The sequence below is a fragment of the Labrus bergylta genome, chromosome 2, assembly GCF_963930695.1.
Source record: "Labrus bergylta chromosome 2, fLabBer1.1, whole genome shotgun sequence".
NCBI lineage: Eukaryota > Metazoa > Chordata > Actinopteri > Labriformes > Labridae > Labrus > Labrus bergylta.
Genome location: NC_089196.1, coordinates 6,510,605 through 6,536,354, shown reverse-complemented (window position 1 = coordinate 6,536,354; position 25,750 = coordinate 6,510,605). Strand labels below are relative to the sequence as shown.

The following is a 25,750-nucleotide window of genomic DNA, read 5'->3' as shown; positions in this document are numbered from 1 at the left end:
TGTGTGTGTGTGTGTGTGTGTGTGTGTCAGTATCCTGAAGGACCTGCTTCGTGTGCAGCAGAGTATCGGTTACTGTCCACAGTTTGACGCTCTGTTTGACGACCTGACAGCCAGAGAACACCTGGAGCTCTACACTCGCCTCCGTGGGATTCCCTGGAAGGACCAGGATAGGGTCAGTCCCTCACACGTACATTAAAAACACACATAAACACACATCGCTGTGTTTAACAATTACATGGCCGAGCCCATAAACTTCAACATCACATACGAATGCAAAACCCAAAACTGGGAAGCAACCAGGGAAGACATCTGTTTTTAAATGATCATGGAATTAAAATCTGTAGTAGGTCGAGCATAACTTAAGTTTGTATAGATTTTTAGTTTCATTTTTAGTTTCATACATTTGATTTCATATTATTTTATAATATTTCACATTACTTTAAGCACCAAGACTTATATAGCATTGTATTTCTATAACAAATCAATACTATTAAAATACATTTGCCGTCTGCTGATAAAAGTATTGAAAAAATCAAATAATGTCTTGAATGTTTTAAAAACTTTAATGTTTTTAGATAGACGATGAGGAAAAACTGCAGCACCCTGTCTCGCTTTATGCTGATTCATTTATTAAATCAGACAACATCTTGGTCTAACTGACCTTCATCAGGTATGAAGGCATCATCATTTCCATGTTTGTATTATACTGTATACAACCACAGAGACTGCCTGAATTTTCAATTAACCAATCAGAGGACTGGATTGGAAATATTTTGATGCTTTCATTTTATCTGATGAAGGTCGGTAACACTGAAACGTTGTGTGATTTAATAAATACATCTGTTTAAAGTTACACAGTGTGCGGCAGCTTTTCTCATCATTTTTAAGTTTCACCCTCCTCCGTCACCTGTCTCATATTCAGGTGTGCAGAGATTTTAACATTTTTTTTCAATGTTTCTAAAAATAGAATCGTTTGTTGTATGCTTATAGCTTAGATTGCACAGATTAATACATTTTTGAAAATACTAATACTAAATACCACAAAAAGTGACATCACAATAATCAAAAATATAAATGTCGGAACCTGCAAACATTTAGTGTTGTCGAGTTATAAGCATTAAAGTAAAAGACTGACACCTCACAATGAAGAAATGTTCTCTCTACACGGGTTTGAAACATCTTCACCTCAGTCTCCTCTACACCTTAATAAACTTATACAGTACATCTCCATCAAACCGTCACACTGACTGACCTCCACCCTCCTCCAGGTGGTGCAGTGGGCGTTAGAAAAGCTGGAGCTGTCAAAGTACGCAGACAAACCTGCCGGGACGTACAGCGGAGGAAACAAGCGTAAGCTGTCCACAGCCATCGCTCTGATCGGATACCCCTCACTCATCTTCCTGGTAAGAAGATTGTACAGGTATGCATGTTGGATGGATGTGCTGCATCGGTCTTTATTAGAAACAACATGTATGTTAAATTATTTATTTAAAATATTATATTACTGAAGCCGTTGGAACAGAGTGTAAGAATATCACATCATTAAAAATACCATCCACCCAGCTCCATACATCCTTATACGCTGATGATGTCCTTCTTTTGCTCTCTGATATAAAGCTCTCTCTTCCAAAACTATGTAGAATGAGAAATACTTCAAATGTTTGGTCCTCCAGCTGTTCTTTTCTTATATATCAATCGTTTATTTTATGTATGGCTTCTTCTTTACATATTCAATCAGGAGAGACTTAAGTCAGAGTTTACATTTATTGATTTAACAGTTTAGGAGAAGATTATACAATGTCTTTGGCGATGAGACTCTATCATGATGACTTCATGCATTCAGCAGGCTAGTGTAGACCCTGGTGGTGATGATAGGAGAGTGCAGGATGTGATGAGGAGTTGGTTTCTGAGGCTGTATCTGAACTCTGCTGAGCTGGACTGGAGGTGACTGGGGCGGAGGAGGGTCGCAGCGATCGCACTGAAATGACAGACTGACTGTGGAAGAGAGAGAATACAGGGAGAGATTTGACCGCAGCAGGATGATTGGTTGAGAGAGGTTGTGGCAGAATCTGGTTGGTTGATTACTTAAAGAGTAAACGCCCATAACCAGCTGATCACCAGAGCAGGGAGACTGAGGGAGTGGTAGAGAGGGAGTGGCCAAGTTGAATGAAGAAAATTGAATGAATTATGGGAGAGAATATAACCAGATTTCTTGCTTGATCTTACACTGAGCTTCTGTTAATCAGAAACTGCTTATACCTGTTGGGGTATATGTAACTTTTATTTTGACTTTGAAGTGTTCTTTTTGTTATGTTCTCCAGGATGAGCCCACCACTGGGATGGACCCAAAGGCTCGCAGATTCCTTTGGAATTTAATCCTCGACATCATCAAGACAGGACGCTCTGTAGTGCTGACATCACACAGGTGAGACACCTCAGTCCACACACACACACAGAGAAGATACTTTGACTGTACTTTACTTGATATATTATCTCATGTTTCCCTCTGCAGCATGGAGGAGTGTGAGGCTTTGTGCACCAGACTGGGCATCATGGTGAACGGCAGGTTTAAATGTCTGGGCAGCATCCAACACCTGAAGAACAGGTGAGCAGGAGAAAGATGTGTTTACAGAGGTTGTGTAGTGTGTGTATTTTATACCGAGTTTGATATTAATGCTGACAGTCATTTCCTGGTCATCTGTCTCAAAACTTAAATCCTATCAATTCTAAGTAAACAAGTTATGACACGTTCAAGAAATACACATTTTACAGCTGAAATAGGACAAGAATTATATGTTTCTGCAATTTGTGAAATAAAACGTTACTCAGAATACAAAGTCAGATCAAAGATAGGTCTTAAGTTGCTTTAAAAGTCAGCAGTGTGTACATTTGATGCATACAAACTAAAATCTCTGTCCCTTTTGTTGGAGACATAAAAAATAAAAATAAAGAAACTGAGGATCAAATTGATCCAGCTGTTACATAAAAATTAAGAAGATCTGTGATGTGTGGAGGAACATGTAGAGGTCATGTAGAGCTTTATAAAAAGAGTTAAAAGAACTTTGACCTCTGCTGCAGCATGTTACACAAACTGAAGCTCTCTTTGAGATGTTTGTGTAATCCGGTAAAAATTGAGTTATTATAAATCTATATGGCTAGTGATTTAAGCACGAGTTAAAAAAAGTAGCATCTTCATGGGCTAAAAATGGTCTGACTTATAGGATATTTCAAAGATTCAAAAAGATGTTAGTGTGACTGTTACAAAGAGGATTCAGTTCAAAATTCGATCATTCTAAAATCACTTGTGTTTTCTGTGTCGCAGGTTTGGAGACGGCTACATGATCACAGTGAGGACAAAGAGCAGCTCTAATGTGAAGGAGGTGGTTCGGTTCTTCAATAGAAACTTTCCTGAGGCCGTGCTGAAGGTAGGTTTCTTTATACCCATCAATCCTAGAAACCCACGAGCACCTAGCATCTTATGAGCCCCAAACAAGTTATTTAATAAACACACTGAGGGTCTTTTTCAGGACATTTCTTTATAAATCTCTTCTTTACATATATATATATATATATATGTAAATATATGTAAATATATGTAAATATAGGAGATACCTTACCCCTCCTCTATGAGCTGTTTCGGACTTGAACCCCTCTGTTATTGTGTTTCCAGGAGCGTCACCACACCAAGGTCCAGTACCAGCTGAAGTCTGAGCGGATCTCTCTGGCTCAGGTGTTCAGTAAGATGGAGCAGGTGGTGGAGGTTCTGGGCATCGAGGATTACTCAGTCAGTCAGACCACGCTGGACAATGTGAGCCACCATGAAACATTCATTAACAACCATGACCCAGATGGACTGAAAACCTAAATATTTAACAGTGAAGCTCCAATAAGATAATTGTTTTTTTCCCACCCAGGTGTTTGTCAACTTTGCTAAGAAGCAGAGTGATAACCTGGAGCAGCAGGAGGTGTCGCCCCCTGGTGGTAGACAGTCACCCCTGCAGCATATCCTCAACCTGCTGAAGTCTCGTCCGGCAAACACGGAGCTGAACGCGCTGATCAGCGAGGCGCCTGAGGAGCTGGAGAGCGACGATGACGAAGGACTCATCAGCTTTGAAGAGGAAAGAGTGAGTGGATCGCACCTTTCATTTTTATGTATCATATCTGATTGGCCAGTGGGCAATTTGATTTTGATCTCTTATCTAGAACAAAACCTGTTCTGGTAAGAAGTGAACCATGTCCGTAGTCCTCAGAACAAAGAGTTAACCCTGAAGTTACTCTCAAACAGAAAGTCCTGCTTGGTAGTACAGGCTCCTGCTCTTGCTTTGATTTGATGCTATGAAAATAAAATCTCTTGACTGACTGACTGATTTATTGATATGTGTTTGTTCGGCAGGTGCAGCTCTCCTTTAACACAGACACTCTTTGCTAAAACCAGCTGCTGAAACAGGGAGCGACAGAAGCGGTTGGTCTGAGCTCTGGGGCGGAGCACAGAGCTGCAGATTGAACCCAGAAGAGGCACCTTAACAAGAGGACCAGCAAATCAGTTTTTACGCCTCAAATTCTTCACCCAGGAGGGACGGAGGGTTTGAAATTGGATCAGACGGACGTGAAGAACCTGCAGAGTCTGAGACAGCGTGCTTGAAGACTTTGTCCTTGAATGTTTCCATATTTATGTTTTTTTTTAGAGAATGTATCTCCGGATGGTGGATGGAGACTGTAGGCGAGACTCCACAGGTTACTCTTGATTTGTACGCCTGCCAAAGAGCCTGTGACCTGAGAGTTCCTGCACCCAACTCGACCTGCCTTGAGAGCATGCTGTGATGAAGTAGTTATGTAATACAGTCTATTTTTCTGTGGCAAGAAGAGCGATTTATTTTGGATATTGAAGCAGCTGCAGACTGAGGTGTGAGATTTATTTTGCACTAACAGAGGACTGAGTGAAACGCGCCATGGGAAAGTGCGCAGCTGTTGGCCTTTTCTTTTTTAACTTGATGTCAGAGACAGAGAAAATGTAACGGCATGGTTCTTGTCCTGATGGTGCCTCCCCTCTATAACACTGTACAGTTAATCTTTCTACTGAATGCTCCCATTCGTGCGTTTAACATTCATTAAGTTGTGGACTCTGCCAAGAAGATCCTCTCTGAACCGGACACAGTGTAAAATAATAAGAATACCTGATCTCTGCTCCTATTCCCTGACAATAACTGCACTACCATCACTGTGATACTAAAGAGGACTCTCAGATCAGGAGAATCTCTTATTTAACACGAGTACATGTTTTATTATTTTCAGATACTTTTCTGTGGGATTTTAAGAAATCCAAACGTGCACATATATCCACGCTTACAAAACCATGGTTGTTTCTCTGACCGTAAGTTTGGTTTGAACTGGTCGCTCTCATGACTTTTGTGATGATTACGTTGTAACTTGTTCACTTTCTTCTTTCACAGCTTATTAGAGTCATATTTTTGGTGTTAATCATTGCACTGGTGAGCTGTTTTCCTACTTGAAGGGGTTGTCATTAAACAAGAACAAAACTGACTCCTTCGTCTTTTTTCTTTTGGAGGAGGGTCGGTTGATTAAAGGTCACATACTATCTTCCTTTTCAACCAGTTTAAATAAATCTCAGTGCTCCCCAAAACATGTCTGTGAAGTTTCTTGTTCTAAATCCACTCTGATCCTGTATTTGATCATGTCTATAAACCCCTCTATTTCAGCCCTGCTCAGAACAGGCTGTTTCTGTGTCTGTAACTTTAAATGCAAATGAGCTGTGTCTGACCACGCCCCTCTCTGGAAGGGCTTGGGAGGCTCGGGCTTTCCTGTGTCATGTCAAATTAATTTTTTAATCCTAAAACCTGATTTTCCTAATTTACACTAACCAGGGGACACTTTGTGAACTTGTGTTCTGCCTCAATCTACATTTTACCCACAAACTATGGCAAATATTTAAATTAACCTAGACTTGCAGAAAAACAAGTCTCACTCTTTCTCTGTCTCTCTCAGACACACATTGACACACACACGCACAATGACACATAAACCCACATTCTCTCCTTCAACTGAGGCTGACGTTCTCTGTGATGTTTGGTTGGCTCCCTGTCTTTGATCCTTCAGGTACAGAGGAAGTGAAGCCTACAGGGACATCTCATCCGCTCATCCCCATTCTCTCTCTTTCTGATCAGCTGCAAAGCTGCATCATAATACAAACATTTCTGATATACGCAGCTTTGGGTCTTGCAAATAAATTGAACAAGTTGGAGTCTTTCAATGAATGTCTTTCTTTCTGCTGTTTAACAGGACGTCTGATACAGGCCCCAACTTTAAAGTCCCTGTAAAGTGAAATCAGCAATACGTCTCCAAGCACGCTAAATATGTTGCAAGAAGATAGCTTTAAACATGTGAAAAGACTGAGAACTATGTTTGATTGATTTCCGATTTTTGACCGTTTTTACGGTTTTCTCAAGTTTCAGTTCTAGGTTTTAATGGGCGGAGCTAAGTCGAGTCGTTATGACGTAGATTTTATTTCACATTTCTACTAAATTTATGACCCAATGTCAATACAGATTCATGTTTCAACGGGTGAAGTATCCCTTTAAGTCTTGGCATCTCTGACACAATCGTTAGGCCTATATATCCTTATAATTATTCACAGAGCAGACGGAGTTTCCCACAAAAAAATGTGGCTAACAATTAAAAGTTTTTGTTTGTTGACCAAACTTTTGATTAATAATATCATAGAGTGAGGAAGAACCACAGTCTATGGGGAGAACGCGGACTGAAATGTCCTCTCTGTCAATATCTGAAGAAATCAGTGTGGGTCCCTTAAACATGTCAACATTGCAGATATACTCGTCTGTAATGGTGAACGGTGAATGTTTTGGCACATAGGACAGTGTGAATGCAGCAGCAACGTGGTGTCATTCTCTGATATTTTTTCAGTTCGTGATCCTCCTGCTGCAGTAAACTACCGATATGTCCATTTTAACCATCACTTCATTCACACGGTCCTCCATTTCTGGGTCAGAAAGTTTCGTTTCTTTGTCCAAACTTCCGGTTTTCACCGCAGTCCAGCACTGGAAACCTCTGATCTGAGCTGCTTTGCTTTGACAGTTTATGGTTGAATGTGGGCGTGTAGAGGGCGGGACATGGGGCTAATCTACGTGTGCACAGTTCCAGGTGGATCGTGATCTATAAAGGGAACATTGCGTGCACGTGTGCGTACGAACGGTTTTATAAAATTTAAGTATTGCCATGGTAACAGCGAGCTCTACCAATCAGAGCCATCGCTGTGACACTCTACGATCGTGGGTGTTCGTACGAATTTTCATGAAATTCATTCATCTTGGTAACTTCGTGAAATGTATTATTCAAGTCTGCCTACCACGTGTTAACACTCCTACCTTTAGGTGTCTGAAGCTGTAACCGTATATGAGCGAAGCACCTAAGTAGTAGCAGATCTATATATGGAGAGGAGCCAACTATATGTTGTCAGCAACTGTTTGCTAGACAGAGAGTCTACATCTGATACATATACAAATCAGTGTCATGTCATCTTCATTGTTTTATGGTAATGCACCCAAATAGAAAGGAATTTGTGGGTTGCACCTTTTTGACAGAATATAAGCAGCACTGTGAACACTGTTACTTTGTCAGCACTTTCAGTCAAGTGATTTGGAAGCGTGCTTGTTTGATGAAGTTGTCTGACCTCGGCCGATTAAATGGTGTTATAATCTCCAGTCTGTTTCACGATTTCTTCATTAGATTTATACATTAGAAACAAACCACACCTAACAGTGGGCATTGTAGTTATTTTCCCTGATATTGAGAATAAACCCTTTCTTTCTTAAAACTAGGTTGATATCATACAAACTTGCGTCTCCTAAAGGAGCATATCATCGTTTCACACTCAGATACCTTGTGGTCAGTCTACCTTAGATAGTTATGACATTATGGATAATAATTAAATCAACTATGGAGAAAACAAATGGGATTTTTACTTAATGAACCACACTTGAGCCCTATTGTTTACGGTGAGAAGACAGACTCAGAGGGCAGACACCTAGCTGTGGGAGTGTCACCCACCTGGGGGAGGGGCTACTGCCCTTTGTGATGTCATGAAGGGATAATCTCCAAACAGCCTGTTTGAGCACACATTTCTGAAAAGTGGTGCAGGCAGAAGATAGACAGGATGGACTTCTTTCATAATTGGGGTAGAGTCACACATGTGACCTTTAAGATTTCCCATGATTAATTATAAAAAAAAAAAATTATATTTATGTACCGTACATATTAGTTTATAAAACAAAAAACTTAACACACATTCAGAATATATTCTCCAGTTTATTAATTTAATTTCAGGATTCAGTTAAAAATTAACCTTCATATTTTAATGGTTGCAGCCTCATTCAGCTGAACATAGAATTACACATTTAATCCATTAACTTTAAAATACCTTTAAAATCAATGTTCAAGTTGTGGTTGTGATAAATATCAAGCATTAAAAGTCATTTATCATACAAGTCATTTAAAAAAAATGCCAAACTTCATAATGAATTAAAAGAAAGAGGAGGAATCTGAAGGTTTAGTCTTCATCTGCTTCATCGAAAGCCACGCCGGTCGCTCGCAGCTTTCTGTAACAACACATCAACATTTCTACGTTACAGACACACAGGTCAGAATGATCGCCTGGAAGAGGTTTAGGACAGACGTGTTTTATACTTTTTGGTTCCTGGGTTGACGAGTGAAGCTCCTGGAAGTCGTTTCTTCAGCGTCACTGACGGAGCTCCGTTCTGCTGCCTTGGCTCAAACTCTGAGGAGGGAAAATATCTGTGAGCTCAGAGACTGACCCAACAACAAGAGCATCATTAGCGCCACACAAGCTGGTGAATCTCTGCCACAGGGGAATGACCTGAAATATTTGTGTTAACTCTTTTTCAAATGATGCACGTTTGTTTGATCAGTTTTCTGCCACATAGAAACAACAGACAACTCTGTTCCTGCTAAAGAAAACTCTAAAAAAGTATGACTTTACATTATTTGTCTCATTTTCTCAAGTCAAGAACAGATTATATATATATATACAGATATACATCATTTTAAATGAATAAATCCGATTCTAATTCCTGGAGTATAATTTTCTATATTTTAAAGTGCATGTCTTATCATGGAGACATTATGGTAAACTTAATATTTGGTTCATAACCCTAACCCAGTATATCTAATCCCTCTATTGGGTTAATTAGTTGCATTCAAATGTTTATAAAAACACTGTTAAATAGGGTTGATCAATAATATTGTGTTGACGAGAAGAAAAAAACATCATAATATACTGAACAGTTCCAACCTTTTCTCCTAAACGAACAATTGACCAGATACGATTTATTTTCTCTCAGAGTGGAATCTGAAGGTCACAAGTACAGACTGTGAAACACACTGACGCTATAACCAAACATACACCATTAATTTATGTTGAAATAAATCAGATATTCTTCTCTCTTAAAAGAAATCAGTTCCACCAAGCTTTCCCTAACTAAATGTCTCCGTCCTTCTTCTTTTCTTTTGGACAATAGGAGAGTTTGTTTAAAGTTTTGAATATAGTATCTTTTATTTTATATTGTGATAATCATATTGTTGTATTTTGTATTACTGCTTTCTTCTTAACCTTTGACCTAACTATCTAAGCTGGGTCCTTTTCATGTACCTACATGACCTACCTCTGGAATGACAATAAACCACCTTGAATCATTAAATAGTCATTTAAAAACACAAAGCATCTACTCTACTTTTTTTCTTTTCAAGTTTGACAACTTGTAAAACACCCTCGGCTTCAGCAAATGGAACACTTTTGGAACGCCGCCGCGCTCATCAATGTCACTTCTCCCTCACCAACTAACCAAAATCGAGAATAAAGGCGGGACACCTGATATCAGCTGTGTCCAAAAACAATGGGGATCACATTTTTTTTATGCAAGAGTAATTATTCTTTTATAATAAAATATGTACAGTTACTTAACTATCTATAATAAAAAAAATTCTAAAGTGCACTGGGTTGTAAGAAGGGTTATTCTCAGTACACTGGGTCTTTCTCTAACCACTCCGTTTGTGCGGTACATGACTGGTCTGCAATGCAAATCCTCTCACACAGTGAGTCTGCACCGATGCTGACTTACGGCCCAGGTGTAACACCTTTCATTGTTCATCATGGGAGATGCTTTATATATAATTGTAGTTGAAGTTGTAATCACCTGCATGCAGATTGAAACTATACAAAAAAGCCACCCAATATAAAGGGAGTGTTCTCTTGTTTTGTGGAGTGATATTAATGAGTCAGCATAATCATATATATGTGGACAACTTCATGAGGGACATGAAACCATGGTAACAAATGCTATTGCTGTTTCCATGGGAGTGAGGGGGGGTTCGTCCCTAACCTTGCTGTATTTATCTCCTCTACATTAACGAGGGGGGGGGGGGGGGGAATTCATTCAGTTGTGGGCTTGAGGTCAAACAGTGTTAGTGTTAGTGTGGAGGGACCGATTTGACAAAGGTTACAAAAAAAAAACCTGGGGTATATAGTTTTAGAAAAGGATAAACTTGTACCTGTGTGTCTCCTCTGAGGATGTTTCACTGGACTGACTGAAGGAGACCCACCTGCAGTTTATAACAAACAAAAAAACACAGTTAGCAAAGTGACATTGAATTTAACTATACATTGTTCCTGTTCAATAAAAAAAAAAGTCAAACAAACATTTACTGTCGCTCTGCACGAGGCTGTCGGCCAACTTGAACAGCAGCTCCTTCAGCTCCTCTCGGGCCTGAGGACCCTCCAGCCTGTTCAGGGTCATCCTGAGGCCAGCTGAACTGGAGCCCACATGGAGGTCTGCACTCGAGTCGTGGACCACAACAGACACGTCACCACTACCACAGGCCGACCTGTGGGAAACATTCAGCGACATTCAGCCTCGATAATCACTGTTACATCACATTTACGTGTTCATGCAGGTTATTCAGGAAGAGATGAATCATGTTAAATAAAGTCTAAGCTCACCTGAGTTTGAGTATGAAATCATCTGTAGACGTCAAGGCAAACCTCTTTCTCTAAACAAACAGCAATGATTACAAGCAGAGCTACAGCAGGAAGAAAAACCTTCACTGATGCACACAGAGAGAGACGAGGGACCACAGAGGGGTCTGCAGAGGAAACTTACAAACTGCTCCTGAGTGTCTGCAGTCAACTCTGAGCTCCAAACATCAGCAGCATCTGTCAAACTGCAGCAGGTAAAAACAGACACATTAAATCACACTTGGTCATTACGTAACGCAAACAGAATCCATTCATCACATGGTGGTTGATGAGTTTTTATATATATACACAGCAAAGACATCTCCGACTCTGTTTCAAATCAGCTTTTCCACATTCATATTTCCTAAAGTGGAAATTAAAAAAATGTGATGTTTTTCAAAACATTGAAACAAAATATATATATTTTTTTTTCAACACAAAGGCAACAAATCAAATGTTGACTTGAAAGTGAGAAATGTTATTGTTTTGGAAAAATTGGATTTCTGAACTATGTTGTCAACTTACAAACTTATTTTTGTCAAAATGCAATTAACAAGTTTTATTTTCATGACACAAACCACTGAAACACTGCATGTTTTCTTGTTTAGACCTGATGTCAATCTCTGCAAATAAATGCTCAAAATGACAGACTTGTGCTTCAAATGGTAGTTTATCGAATACAACATAAATATTCATACCTAGAAATATTAAAACCTGAGATAATTATATATCCTTTCCTTCCGTTGTTTAATTCCAGAGATGTGGTAATATATGTAGTATCTTCAGAGGGAGGAGGTCATTGTTCCAGACTGCATTTCAATAAAGTCAACTTTACACATAGTTTGTGTTTTTCTATTTTAACGTTGCTGTTAGAATAAAACTGAAGACTGCATTTTGTATGTTTATTATCACTCTTAGATTCGGCTTACAGTTTATATAGTAAGAAACTATTTTCAGAAATCTATTTAACTTTCAATTGTTTATCAGTATCATGGTGAGATGTGCCATGATGAGTCATTCAGTTATAATGCACTTTACTCCACCGTAACAAGCACAGCACCGATATTAAACTCTGATAAACACTGGAATAATCAGAAAGTCTCGGATTTAAAAAGAACATTTGATAAAGATTCACTGTTGAGATAACTTTAATGTTTATCTGTAACACGTCCATTGACTCACCCAATGTGACACACTCCGGGTTTTCTCTTGGTGTAGCAGATGAATTTACTCTGGCTCTTTTTATCCAGCACAGTGCAGCAAAATGTTTGATTCCCTTCCATGTTTGTTTACTAACGAGGAAGAAGAGCTAAATAATAAAGTCTTCTTCGACGGTTTATTTAAAAGTCGTCTTTGTCTTCTTCGTGGAATCTTATTGCTGAGTGGCAAACCGGCGCATTATCTCCACCTAGTGGCCTGGAGTGTGTAGCTGTTTTCTATTTTCTTCTTCTTTCCTTCTCTTTTTTAAACAGCGATTTCTACTAAGGCTATTAAGGCTCATAGATGAATCCCCTAGTGCTGATTTGACATTTTCTTCGTCGGTAGATAAGGAAGTTAAAAAAAAAAACATCTTTAAAAACTTTGTGCATGTATATATAATGAAATACAATATTTTGACCTGTTCTCAAAGCCTGACTACATCGTTGTTTTTTTGTTTGTTTTGATTATTCATTTCTACATTATTTGAGTAATTTCCTGACAACATGTAATTAGAAATTTTTGTTGTCTTATGCACTATTCTTATTGTCTTGAAGAAAAAAAATATGTTCGAAATAACGACTTCAATCAATCAATCAACGTTAGAGAGCTAAAGAGAGTGCTAAATTGTCAGTACTGTCATTGTTTTTACAATTCTTCAATTTAATTTGGTAGATGCTTTTTTTCAAAGTGACGTAGGCCTCTATCTGAGAGTAAGTACAACACAAGCAAGGACAGAGGCTTTAGGTACCGTCTTATTATACACTTCATATGTTTATTATTTCTTGTATTTTTTTTCATAAATATCAATTCAATTCAAAACTGTTCCTGAAATGTTCATGCCTGTTTCAGGAACAATTTTACAAAGGCATAAAAGATGTATACTATGTAATACTAAGACTAATCTGTTGTATAAAATATACTTTTAAAATAAATTAGACTTGACTATTTATAAACAGACAAATGTGAATGAGAAAATGTTCAGGAAATCTTTAAAAACATTATAACATTTATTAAGATGTGCATTTCATGCTGCTAAAAATATCAAATCTGTAACAAAGAGGTAAACTAAAGATTAAAAAAGGGAGTCACATGAATATAATTTAATTTAATTCAAAAGATTTATTGTCACAAAAGTTTCAGAAGCATCAAGTATAAAAAATTAACAAAGATTTGAGACGTGAAAATATAAAAAACAATTGAACTGGTTAATAAAATGTGATGTTATTTTAATAATTTACACCAACACTACAGTACCCACACACCCCAGGCATTTATTTTATGTCCAGCCCCTTTTAAACTACACAAAGAATAAAGTTCTTTACACGCTCAAACAAAAAAATCTTTCAGAGTCAAAGTTTCCTGACTGAGTGCACATCTCCTCTGGCTGAACATGTGTCACAGCCTAATACAACAAAGACTAAATCATATCTCCATCATGGTGTATGTCGACTGGACAAGGTCCAAATAAAAATGGAATCAGTCTTCTGAAAAAAAACCAGAATAAATTATCAATGTATTAAAGCCTTAAACACAAACATAGAAAGGTAGTTTGTTTGTTTAAATACAACATGAGAAGAGTTAAACATGTTTTGTTGCACATTTTCTAAATGCATTAACACAAATAAATTGTTATCATAAGACATTTTGTATATTTATGAATTCAATAGATATGTCATATATATTTAAATCGTACCATATTTACAGAAGAAGCTACGTTTTTACCTTACGGTTGTCTGTTATTGTTAAGCTGTTTTCTTTCATATTAAATCCCTGAATAACTTACTGATGTAACACATTAACACATTAAGTTTTTTGAACAAAAAGTGCATCAACCTTTAATAAACACTCTGAGACTTTTCAGCTCAATAGCTGAAACTACTGTAGCTTCTCATCTTTATTTTGTATTTATTCCCTCACCATGTTGCATAAAAGTAAAGTTCAAACTGAGAATTCTTTCTCCTGATTTTTAGAAAATGAAAAGGATCAATAAAATATTTTTGAATTGTTGTTTGAGTCAGTGACACATCAACAACTTTGTTAAAGAGTTTCAGTTCATGGTCATACAGTATGTATCTATAGTGGCGCTGTGAAGACGGTCAGTAACATCAACGTCCTGGCTGTGTAACTAGCAGAGAACCTTGCCTTTTAAAATTGAAACCATAATTAAAAAATGCTCAACAGAGACTACAGAGGGCACTCACTGCAGCCCCCACCACCTTCTACAGGGGAACAATTAGACCAACCAATTTTAGAATTAAAAACCTGCCGAACATTATCAGCTGACTAGGATAGTGAAGACAGCAAGACCCTTTTCTGCTGCATCATTACCATCAGTGCTGTGCTCCCAGGGCTTCAGGCATCATCAGAAACCCTTAACATCCATCCCACAAACTGTTCTCCCTCTTGGCTTAGGTACCAGAGCATTTCTGCCCAAACAGGCGATCAGGATCATGAACAAACTGCCCCCCCGTCAAAGCTAAACCGAATCACTATATCAGACCAACCTTGGTTGCACTCATACCCTGCACCTTTAATAAATGAATGAATGACTGTACACTTTTCCTTTTCTTTATTAAATGTTCTCAGACTTTGGCTTTTATTCAAATTTTTGGAGGGATGTTGTAACCAGATACTTCAAAATGTGAATGTCCTTGTTTCTGTTTTCAGATAAATAAAGACAATGATGACAAAGACACTAATTCATGATAACTGTCAATAGTTGTATACTGTACATCCAGAAGTAAGACACCCTTCAGAGATGTGAGCTGCTCCTGTAAAACGATCTGAACTCCAGAACCCAGATGTCTCACAGCACCTCTGAAGGACACTAAGGGATTGTGGATTTTGTCACTGAGTGTGGGCCTGTATCCACTGGCAGAACCTGCGTGAGTATTTGTCAGGGCTGACAGTAGAAAAGGCTCTGCCCGGGAAGCGGAGACTTTTCCACAGACCCTCCAGTTTTTTCTTCCAGCCGTAGACGGTGAAAACGTCTATGATGCCCACAAAGTAGCGACGATCCGGCCCGTCGATCACGTGAACAGCATTTTTGCAGTTTGGGAGCAGCCTACAATGATGCTCCTGGAAGTCCTCCAGTTCTGAGTCACTCCTGTTCTTTCTCACAGAGCTGTTCATCTCCTGGAGGGGGATCTCCTCAGCTGAGCCCTCACCTGCTGATGCTGCTGCTGCCTGAGGCTGCCCGCTCTCACGCTCTGCAGCATCTGCTGTCTCCTCCAGTAATGGGACAGTGGGGGGGTCTTCATCCGTTGGACTTTCATCAAAGTCGAAAGACCTTCAGGAAAGAAAGAAAAAAGAAAAAAAAACAGAAAATGATGTGAGGGTTATCTTACCTTCCACAAATCATCCGTCTGACACCTTTATGATCAGATTTACTTTTCAGTTATTCTAACCAGTGGCTGTTGGCTGTTCTCCGGGAGGGGATCAAATTACTTTTTTTATGTGAAGTAAGACAGAACGCTCCTTAAGTTAAGAGATGCTTAGTTTGTAACACTACAGTTGTATCATCGGTCAAAAGTCTTAAAAAGGTTTGAATAACTTGAGCTAGAAATTATCAGCAAATCAAGGGGGCGCTACAGCTAGCAGGCATCTGCTAACTAGCACAAGTTTTGTATTGACTTCTCTATATTAGCGTGAAATGGCTCTACAGTACAGCCTGTACTACTAGTTCACATCTAAGTTCAGTGTAAGAGCAGATGATGAGTGTTGCTTTTTGAGTCATAGCCTCCGGAACTGAATGTGAGTGGGACACAGGGAAGGAGAAGTGAAGGTCCAGACCGCGTCCTCTAGTGGATACTTTTTTGAGAGGACTATATGGCTAGTGGCAGTAATGAAGTGTAAAATGTATGCAATCTGTTTGCATCTGTAACAGCATTCTCTTTCCAAAATGATTCAACCATTATCATGAAAAGTTAGATAATGGTAAGAGCTTGTTTGAGTTATAATTCTGAAATTAAAATTGTACAGCACATACATTTTAATAAAGCTGAAAAACAGCTTTATGAAAAGCTTGGTTTTACATACGTATTGCACTGCACAGTAAATGGTTGTGCACAAAGAATATAGATACATAACCTACTTTGTGGTGCGAACAACAAGGTTGGCCAGAGAGTGTTTCCCTTCCAGCTCGTCTCTGTGCAGAGGCTGATGAGCCACCAGGAGGCTGTAGTCCAGGACGTTGAGCCCCTGAAGGAACGTAGCGTCTTTTTTCACTTGACTGTTGAACCAAGATTTCCCCTGATCTGCAGAGACCACACGAGCATTTCTGTTTAGTTTGTGTTTACTCTAAATGTAGTTTGTGCAGCTGAAGAAACAAGCAGGTGTGAGGACACATACCTAATGCGATGGACTGCCCTTCAAAGTTATTGTCCTTCAGCACTTTGATGATCTGTTTCCCTCCTGTGTCGGGGTTTGTCCATCGACCGACCTCACACCCTTTGATGTCGTATCTGTGAAACGAGAACGCAACAGCTTTTATACGGTCATAAAATGTGTCTGAAAGACCACAAACTGTACGAGAAGGTGGTCTTAGCCTCTGATAATAGTGTCTTCAATCTGAATTATTTCTATAGACCAGCAGGGGCCAACTCATAGGCAGCAGAAAACAGTGTAATTGTCCCACTCCTCATTTGATTTATTCCTTTAGTAAACATTTTCCTAATGAGTTTATGTTCTCAATGTTTAGTATCAAGTCTTCTCCAATACAGCGTGGTGGTGAATTATAGTCCCATTTAGAGTCAAATAAACTAAACAGAATAAACAGAAAGCAGGGGAGGACTTAGGGTGGGGCTACCTGTGATTGACTAGTTGATACCACAGCATGTTTTTCAGTGTCCAGTTGTATCAAAGACACTTTAAAGAGCCAACTATTAACATTTCAAACAGTGTATTTTGTTTACTCGCCGTTTTTTAGCTATCCAAAAACATCATATTTAAATGACCAAATGTTTTAAGTACTGCGTTAGCTGTTTACTTTGTGTTTGCTAACTGCCAACTCTTCTCCATCTGCACCCTTTAATCCAACCACCTTGCGCTAAATTAAACTAAAATGGAGTCTGCAAAAAAGCATCTGAGGCTTCATTAAGTATTGCACAAAACCAATTGTTAAATTCATGATTTCTGTTTCCACTTCTTACACACAGTTTATGGGAAAGATGGCCGCAGTGGCGATTCCAGAGCCTGTTAGGGCCCTTTAGGCAGAAATTCAAAGAGGACCCCTCGAAGCAGCGTTTATCACCAATGTGTCAAAAATATTCTGACTATATTTGCCTGTCTTTCCTGTTAATAAGCAGTGCCACTGAACGGGCGACATAATGAAGTACAAAGATACTTTACCTAATGTTGATCCTCTCATCGGGGTAGAAGACGCTCTGCATCACAATAAAGTACTTCTGGAGAGCAGACAGACAACACACTATCGTTAGAGCTGTACTGTACTCCTATAGTGGATGTATTTACCTGATATTTATCATGTTACCTTTTCTTCATTTGGGATTATAATCCTGTGAACACCTGGGAAGTGGAAAGAAGGATGCATTTAATGAAACCAGCAGTATGTTGTATTCCTTAGTATATTGAAATGAAACCTGTTTACAGCCCATGGTACAAAAACAGTTTTGGTTTCTATACCTAATTTCTCTCTTCAAGACAACTGTACAGGCTGAACTTTTATAGAACTCACCTGTTTGAGTTTTATTAAGGGTTCAAGTTATACATAAGTAGGGGCGTAACAAAGCTTATCATGGTGGTAAAGGAGCTCCTCTTACCCAGGAATCTCACAAGGAGTGAATGAGGGTATTTCTCCAGGTGGTCCATGTATGGCTGCAGGTTGGACAGCAGGAACCGGACCTCTCGCCCGCTCTGCGTCTTCAGGAAGTATCTCTTGTCATTCCTAAAACGTAGAAAAACCTCATTAAAACAAAAAAAAATATGATATTGAAAATTTCTTCATAACCCCAGTAATGTTGCATGTAGAGAAACTACAGTCTTTATTGAGGATTTGTTCCTACAGATAATACAGAAAATCTTCCAATGCATCTTTCATCTGTCCTGTTCTTATTTTGTTTATGTTGATGTGAACACAGGCATAAACGCGTCATTAGTGCTGAACCATATATAGGAGGTTTCAGAGCAGGTTTCAGAGCAGCATAAGCTGCCAAGTATACAACTTCATTGTCAGGGAAGGTCTTTGTTTACTTCATCAAAAAAGATGCCAGACCACATCCTGCTCATATTTCAACAGCATGGCTCCCTGATAAAACAGTCTGGGTGATAAACTGGCTTGCCTGCAGTCCTGATGAGGCCCCCGTTGAAAATGTTTGGAGCATTATTTAACAAAAACAATACAGCAAAGGACACACAGAACTGTTGATCTTCTGGTCAGCTTTTGAACATCTTGAAAGTGGAATATCTTACTGGTGTGTTGTTAAAATACATGTTGACACAACAGACTGGTAAACATGACCATGCCCAAACCTTTTTTTAAACATGAGGCTGGTATTCATTTTGGAGCGACTCTTTCCCCCTGACATTTCCTGTCTCTCTTCAGCTGTAATATATATATATATATTTATTTGATATAAAATGTCTCTTAATATTCTGCAAAAACTACTGAAGTGCAGAGAAACTGCTTTCCTCACACACAGGAGCAGATGACACTCTAAAGTTCTGCTAAATACTATCACACGTGCAGTCAGGTTTCCTGTGGTCATGGTAACCTTTTTTAAACAATTTTTTGAGATGATATTTAAAGATGTATACCAGTGTTTGACAATCTACTTGTAAAATGTATTGAGCTAAGCTACCTAAGTTACTCAAACACATACTTAAACAAAGCTTGAGGAACCAAGTCCTTTGCTTTCAATTACAACAAGCATGAAAAATTAAGTTGATAGGGCAGTCAGTGATAATGTGTTAATCACCATACAATTAAGGTCTAAATTTAAGGCATTAAATGTTTAAATATCCCAAAGCGCAAAGTACTTTAGCCACCGCAGTGTGTACCATCAGCTGCCTGATGCAAACAAATCCACACCACTGCGCCTTTGAATAACTTACTCTAAAAACAGCCAGACGGCTCAGTGAACAAACCAAAAGTAACATGCACCATGGTACATCCAACATTTCACTTTTTTATTGTTCCCTTTAGCTATTTTCATTTACTTTTTAATCCATCGCACAACTTTTTTTCTGTAGTTAATTTAATGTTCTAACCTTCGATCTATACTGGATGTTCCTTATTTTCTTTCAAAATAAAAGCAGTTTTTAAAAATCCAAACAGGGAGTAAAGTACCCATAGCTAAAACATGAATATAAAAAGTCGAAGCCTGAGTGATGTCACCCATCTGTTACTGCAGGGGGCTTTGGAGTTCCATCGATGGCTGTCTCCATGCCTGAAATCCTTTTCTCACCCTAACTTTCAGTTTACCTAACGACAGGCGCATAAGAGCTGTAGCTGGGGCGGGTTTTAAGCCTCCTGACAAAACATATAACGCGCCCGTCTGTCAATCAGGTCAGCTACATGCGTGATTGTGAATAATGCTTATCCTTCATAAAATCTAAACGGATGAGTTACCAAAAACTCATCCATACCCTCCTAGAGTGTGTGCTGACCGAGATATGAGCTAATAAAACATATATATATATATATATTTTAAACAGGCTGTAAACATGATAATTTCTGCTGTAAAACGAGCTTCTTTTAATGAGTGTGTATGTGACCTCCGGTGCTTCTGCAGCCAGCCTCAAGTGGACACTCAGCTAACTGCAGGATTTTGCACTTTTGTATTGGCTTTATTTTTCAACACTGAAGGTTGCCACTTGAGCGTCACACAGTTCACACAGTTCACACAGTACACATACAAAATAAAAGCATAACAAAAAACTGAGAATAATGTGATTTTGTGATCAATGCCGATTTAAAAAAGTTATTGTTTGACAGCCTTAGTACTTACAGTAACACTACTATATACTGTATAGTGCTGTAGACTTCATGCAGATAGGACAAATGATGTGTCTTGTTGATAAGATTTGGACCAGCTCCGTTCTGGATGAACCATCACACATCACAGGACACACGGTGCCCCACAAGACGAACAAATCATCACTAACTGATGGATTTGGACATAAACAATCATAGGTTGATGATGTAGTTCCTTTACATTTTGCATAAAATACATGAATATTTGAGTATGTTGATGGTGGTGTGTTATGTGACTGAGTTTTTGCACTTCATGGTCAGCACAATAAGATTTATATTATGTTAGGAATTAGCATGAGATGAGGTTAAGTACATGTACAGGGTAGTGGAATAAAGGACTTTGCTCACGTGACGAAGAAATTGGCCTTGCTCTTGGAGTTGCTGACAAACTGAAGGTAGCAGCCGTCTGAGCAGAGGGACTTCATGTAATCCTCCTCTGGGATGTCCAGTGAATGTCTCAGTTTAGCAAACACAGGTGCAGCAAATGTCTGCATCTCAAAACCCTGGAAGGCAAAGATAACATATGAGGTTCGAGGTGTGCATAGTTTGCTTTATATTTCTTTAAAGGAAATAAAAAAAGTTAGCATTGGCTAGGAGAGCACTATACCACGTTTTCTCCACTGGAGGAAGCACCCTCATATGACCTAAAACAAGTTTTCTCATTTCCATACAGGGATTCACATCATCACCATCCCCAGGAGCAAATTATTGTCCAATTATGCCCATAAGTATCTCAACATTTACTCTGGATTTGCATCTCTTTTGGTCTGAACTTTACTTTAGAAGATACTCTAGGGATGGGTAAAACATATACATGTAAAGCATGATCCTGGTCTGTAAACAAGTAAAAGATTCAAAAATGATAAATGTTTAAAAAAAAAGTCCTCTTGCCTCATGAGTGTGAGTTTCCTCTGCCTTGAAATGTTCAGCTGTAAGTGTATTCTGTGCAACATAAAGACGTGTTTATTAGAAAACTTACTTCTTCATTGTTTAATGTTCATACAACTATTGGCTTATAATTAGAGGATACCTCACCTGTACAGGTGAGTCCACAGTGGGCTGAATAGCTGCCTGCATGCCCTCTTTGATCTTGGCCGTGAGGTGGTAAAACTCGTGCTCAGGGTTGATCTCAAAAACTCCCAGCATCCTCCATCTCTGTCTCAGATGCCACCAGCGTCTCCGTCTGGTCTGCGTGGAGGCTCCAGCAGCTTTTCTCTTTGCCATCTGTCACAGCAGCAGAAATCATCAGTCATCAGTTAAGTATACTTCAGATTTAATGATGATGAGTTTTTTATTTCAGTTTTCATTTAGCCAAATCAAACGTATATACAGACACAAACAACAGGAATACAAAAAGGAATACAAGGAGCATCAAAGGGCACCTTGTGGGGCACCTTAGGTTGGATAAAATTCTCAGATATTTGTCAGAAAATGTCTTTAACTATTTCCATCAATTCCAGGTTTTGGGGTCATGTTTATGCCATTTTCATGGAATAGCTCTTGTACAAGCATTTGACAGTGTTTTATATTAATACCAGTCTTTTTCCTCTCTCACACTGAACCAAGATGCAGGACCTTTCAGCATGAAGGAAGCCATATCTAAAAATCTTTTTCAAAACCAAACATACAGTCACCCAAAATGTCTAAAATTTATGGGAGTTATTGTCGTCCAAATGTCCACAGTGTCTCCAGTGTCTCCAGCAGGGATCTGTTATAGAAACGTCCAGAATATAAGGTTAAAAACGTTCTCATACTTCTTTTATTTTAATCCTAATGTTGACATAGAAATGAAAACGCTTAAACCTGGATCTAAAGAAGGTGTTTTCAAATTGATTTTAAACAAATGAAATGAATAACCACAGTTGTACCAGTTGACTCAGAATTGTATCAGTGAAACATTATTCCCACTTTCACACGTCGCCGACGCAGCAGTGGGGGCCACTTAGGGTTAAGTGTCCTGCCCAATGACACGTTTACATGTGTCTGCAGGAGCTGGGGATAGAACCCCCAACCTCCTGAATGAGAGACAGGAACCACTGAGCCACAGCTGTCAAGTTAACTCTGCATGTGTTTTGTGAATTGAACACAAATGACTCTGTTGTCCTACAGAGTCATTTGCTCAGGTTCAGCTGGTGCAAAAGCTACACAATCCTTTTTGTGTATCAGGCCCTGGGTTTATAAAGTGAACATCCTGCCATGCTGTCGCTCCTACACACTGACGTCAGCAAAAAGAGTGCAGATATTCTAAGTCCATGTTGTTGCATGGAATTCTAGTGTGTCTAGTGTCCATTTCTCTGACTTCAGTGATTTTTGAAGTCTCAAGTTAATTGTCAGTTTTCCATAATTTAGATTTCTCTATCCCATGTTCCTAGGTAGTGGGATCCACGTTACCCCCCTTCATAGTGATAGATTTCTACTACCAGCTATTAGCAGTATTTTGACCGTATACGTCTTTCCTTTACTTTTCCATTTCCTTCTAAAAGATTATAATTACACAAATAAAGTAACTTGCAGTTCATTGATAATCCATATCTAAGCATCTCGCAAAGTGTTGTGTACCATTTTTCAAAACCTATAGATTTGATCATTTACAAACTCCATGTAAATGATCTGCAGCTAGAGCAACAAACTGCACCACAGAGACACGAAGAACATCAGAAATCAATGCAGCATCAGAGAGAGAGGAGATTGTTTTTTGGTTTTTCTCAAATAATGTCGTGAAAAGACACATAGGATGGAGCTCTCTGGACGAGTCTTACTTAATGTTAGATGGATTATTTATTAGTGTCGTTTATGTATTTTTATGTTTCCGGCTGCAAACAAACTTCCCTGTGGGGACCATAAAGATACATTTGACCTTTGAGTCTTTCTGAAAAACATCTATACTTGACTGAAAACCTTTTACAACATGAAGCATGCAGTAGTCATCCCTGTGAGTGTGAGCTTGTTTTGTATTTGTGGAAGTGGAACAAACACAACATGAAGGAATAAGAAATACAGGGTTCAAAGGCAGATACAGAGATATTGGTAAAGGAAACATCTGTTGTGCCACCGTCTGTAGATGGTGATGAAGTCACAAATGTGTATATTCAGGGCGCTCTTACCTTGAGTTGCTGCTCCGTCTAGACCGTAAAACACAGAAAATGGTTTCATACAAACTGTCTATTCATACACAGAGTTTAAAATGAGCGCTGGCTTTGTGTATCTAACGATCACCTCCTTTACTAATTCTTGTACCGCATTCCAGACAGGTTATGCAAGCTCTGCAGGGTGTGTCACGCACAGAGGAAAAGGTGTGTTTCCTGTGTGTATCCTCAGTGAAGACAGAGGTAACCCTGAAGAGAGCAACCACTCATATTACACGTTTTGGAAACACACATGTAATGACTATATGTGGGACTTTAAAAAATGTTTCTGAGAGAAACTGTGTTGCTCAGATTCTGTTACTTTGGGGTGTTAACCACAGGGTCTGTGACGGGTTACAGAATTATTTGTCAACCTGATCTCTCAGAAATATGTGGAATAACCACAACCTCGTTATCACTGCTTTGTAGGGTTACTAACATGGAGGAAACATGTGGATGGAAAATAGTGACAGCAGCAGACAGGACAGCAGGCAGGTCAGAAGGAACTCCAGCTGCACCTCCTGCTGGTTGGATGGAATAAGGAAGGCTTGTTCCTCATTGTAAAGCCGTTCTCTTTAACTCTGTTGAAGTATTCTACCCATTATAGAAGCAAACCTAAAAAGGTTACAACATCACCATAGGTGCTCACCATACCTGCTGTGTTAGGTCATTCGCTGTTTGCGGTAGCCATACATTTTTGTTGTTTTTCACTGCAGGAAGGACGGCAGGTTTTAGTAAGAGAAAAAAAAAACACTCTTTGAAGGTGACTGGTTTGTATTGCTCACAAATGACTTTTTCTAAAATATGGACATCAGATACAGGAAGCCATTTCTGATGCTCACAGGACTTAAAAATAATTTCATTACTACAGTAAAAGGCTTTCACATCAGGGTTATGCTTATTTCTTGCTTAATTTGTTAATAAGGCCTAACGAAGACTGTATGGCCTCAGGCGCCTGAGGAAGTTTGGCCCTCGGCCCAAAATCCTCAGACCTCAGACAGTAGAGAACCTGTTACAGAGTGAAGAAACGGAAAAGAACAAACACGTTTAAAAAGCGCTTCATCGACCTTTTGACATTTCTTTCCCAGGCACACATTCCCGACCCGACACAGACGATGGTTCTGCAACCCACTTATGGGCCCTGACCCACCAGTTGAGAATGATCCAGCATTGAATAGATGAATAGTGTGTAATGTGTTCCCTCTTTGTTCTGAGGCTTCACAGTAAGCAGTCAGTACTGAGGGGTCAGGGTCCACATCAGGATACAAACTTTCCCATCGCCTGTTAGTTTCACTTTCACTTCCTGTTTCTGTGGAATTACACTGAAATATAAAAAGGGAACACATGCTGACTCTGCAGAATAGACTTAAGTTAAATCAGAACAGAAGTACAAAAATGTAAAACAATATCCTGCAACTCCAGTAAGACGTCTTTACTCAGAATTATTTCACAACAAAGAATGAATAATCTTATGACGCTCATAAACGTGTCATACTTCTGGATTCTATCACAGATGCTAAAAAAAAAAACCTCAGATGCTGATTTCCTTGAAATGTCTGTGTTTCCCCTGAAATGAAGGCATCATGTTGAAATGAACTTAAGTTATTTTGCATGCTGTCCTGCAGAAGGGAAGAGAGGGAGATTCATTTTATAGACAAGCTAATGTTTCTCTAACATGTGTAAAGATAAACACACAAACAAAAGCACAACATGTCCTTCATTAGACTCTGCAATCAGAGAAAATGATGATGACGAACTGTTACTGCTGTACAATGTTCAGATAAATAAATAAAAAGACAATGAGATGCATATGTTTTCATTTCATTCTTTGAAGATTTACAGGAGTGATCAGATTGGATCAAATCATGGAAGAAGAAAAAAGGGTGAAAAGGATTGTGATTACTTTGACCCAAGAACGTCTGGAACATCATAATCCCAGCAGTGGATTCAGACTGGTTAACAAGAACTATAATATACATAAATATGTAAAACAAACAAAGCATTTTAACATTGTGGTTATTTTAAGACATTTTATTTTTATTTTTAATTCTTGCTGAATCTCTAATGTGGTAAAAAGATGGTTGACCTCAGCGTTGTAAAAAAAAAAAAAACACCAAATAGCATCAATATCAGCTTTCAGTTTTTATTGATTTTGGCGACCCCTGTGGACAAAGTATGTCAGTTCACATACTGTAGAGCTCTGGTGACCTAGATTTGTTCATCTTCTCCAGGAGGCGTGGTCTACTCAAAGTGTTCTGTCAGTCACTCATGTCCTTTATTTCCATGTCCTGTTGCATCAGCCTGACAGCGGGACTTTCCCTCAATCCCAGAGAGGAAGAGAAACTGTAAAGACATGTAAAACTGAAACAG

At 38.9% G+C, this 25,750-nt stretch overlaps 3 protein-coding genes across 5 annotated transcripts in view; 1 reads left to right on the top strand and 2 right to left on the bottom strand.

Moving 5' to 3' along the window:
• The window catches only part of abca2 (ATP-binding cassette, sub-family A (ABC1), member 2), a 73,759-nt gene extending 68,218 nt beyond the window's left edge, over nucleotides 1-5,541 (top strand). For both annotated transcript variants that reach the window (XM_020641138.3, XM_065963377.1), the window contains exons 42-49: nucleotides 31-172; nucleotides 1,269-1,403; nucleotides 2,322-2,425; nucleotides 2,513-2,605; nucleotides 3,323-3,425; nucleotides 3,671-3,808; nucleotides 3,915-4,124; nucleotides 4,394-5,541. In XM_020641138.3, coding sequence (XP_020496794.2) covers nucleotides 31-172; nucleotides 1,269-1,403; nucleotides 2,322-2,425; nucleotides 2,513-2,605; nucleotides 3,323-3,425; nucleotides 3,671-3,808; nucleotides 3,915-4,124; nucleotides 4,394-4,429 — 961 coding nt within the window. In that variant the 3' untranslated portion in view covers nucleotides 4,430-5,541. The remainder of the gene's footprint in view (nucleotides 1-30; nucleotides 173-1,268; nucleotides 1,404-2,321; nucleotides 2,426-2,512; nucleotides 2,606-3,322; nucleotides 3,426-3,670; nucleotides 3,809-3,914; nucleotides 4,125-4,393) is intronic.
• A 2,779-nt stretch (nucleotides 5,542-8,320) lies between these two features.
• On the bottom strand, nucleotides 8,321-12,409 carry paxx (PAXX non-homologous end joining factor). Of its 2 annotated transcripts, none has more exons than XM_029278728.2 (7): nucleotides 12,245-12,409; nucleotides 11,208-11,268; nucleotides 11,048-11,097; nucleotides 10,754-10,932; nucleotides 10,600-10,650; nucleotides 8,719-8,809; nucleotides 8,321-8,630 (listed from the first exon to the last, which is right to left on the bottom strand). In XM_029278728.2, the coding sequence occupies exons 1-7, from the start codon at nucleotides 12,343-12,345 to the stop codon at nucleotides 8,582-8,584; spliced, it is 582 nt and encodes a 193-aa protein (XP_029134561.1). In that variant the 5' UTR covers nucleotides 12,346-12,409; the 3' UTR covers nucleotides 8,321-8,581. The 2 variants fall into 2 exon arrangements, with proteins under 2 accessions (XP_029134561.1, XP_020496806.1); XM_020641150.3 differs by having other exon boundaries at nucleotides 10,748-10,932; nucleotides 12,245-12,403.
• A 2,407-nt stretch (nucleotides 12,410-14,816) lies between these two features.
• On the bottom strand, nucleotides 14,817-23,519 carry LOC109989394 (phosphatidylinositol 4-phosphate 5-kinase-like protein 1). The gene is made up of 10 exons (XM_029278741.2): nucleotides 23,360-23,519; nucleotides 21,291-21,479; nucleotides 21,147-21,197; nucleotides 20,604-20,758; nucleotides 18,043-18,167; nucleotides 17,754-17,788; nucleotides 17,612-17,667; nucleotides 16,613-16,725; nucleotides 16,356-16,518; nucleotides 14,817-15,551 (listed from the first exon to the last, which is right to left on the bottom strand). The coding sequence occupies exons 2-10, from the start codon at nucleotides 21,477-21,479 to the stop codon at nucleotides 15,110-15,112; spliced, it is 1,329 nt and encodes a 442-aa protein (XP_029134574.2). The 5' UTR covers nucleotides 23,360-23,519; the 3' UTR covers nucleotides 14,817-15,109.
• Nucleotides 23,520-25,750: the final 2,231 nt, after the last annotated feature.

Coding starts and splice junctions, on each gene's coding strand:
- paxx (XM_020641150.3), bottom strand. CDS start 12,345: ATGGAAGGGAATCAAACATTTTGCTGCACTGTGCTGGATAAAAAGAGC. Junction 11,269..12,244: donor CCCGGAGTGTGTCACATTGG/GTGAGTCAATGG, acceptor TACCTGCTGCAG/TTTGACAGATGCTGCTGATG. Junction 10,651..10,747: donor CGTGCAGAGCGACAGTAAAT/GTTTGTTTGACT, acceptor TATAAACTGCAG/GTGGGTCTCCTTCAGTCAGT.
- LOC109989394 (XM_029278741.2), bottom strand. CDS start 21,479: ATGGCAAAGAGAAAAGCTGCTGGAGCCTCCACGCAGACCAGACGGAGA. Junction 17,668..17,753: donor TAATCCCAAATGAAGAAAAG/GTAACATGATAA, acceptor TCTGCTCTCCAG/AAGTACTTTATTGTGATGCA. Junction 16,726..17,611: donor GATGAGAGGATCAACATTAG/GTAAAGTATCTT, acceptor CTCGTTTCACAG/ATACGACATCAAAGGGTGTG.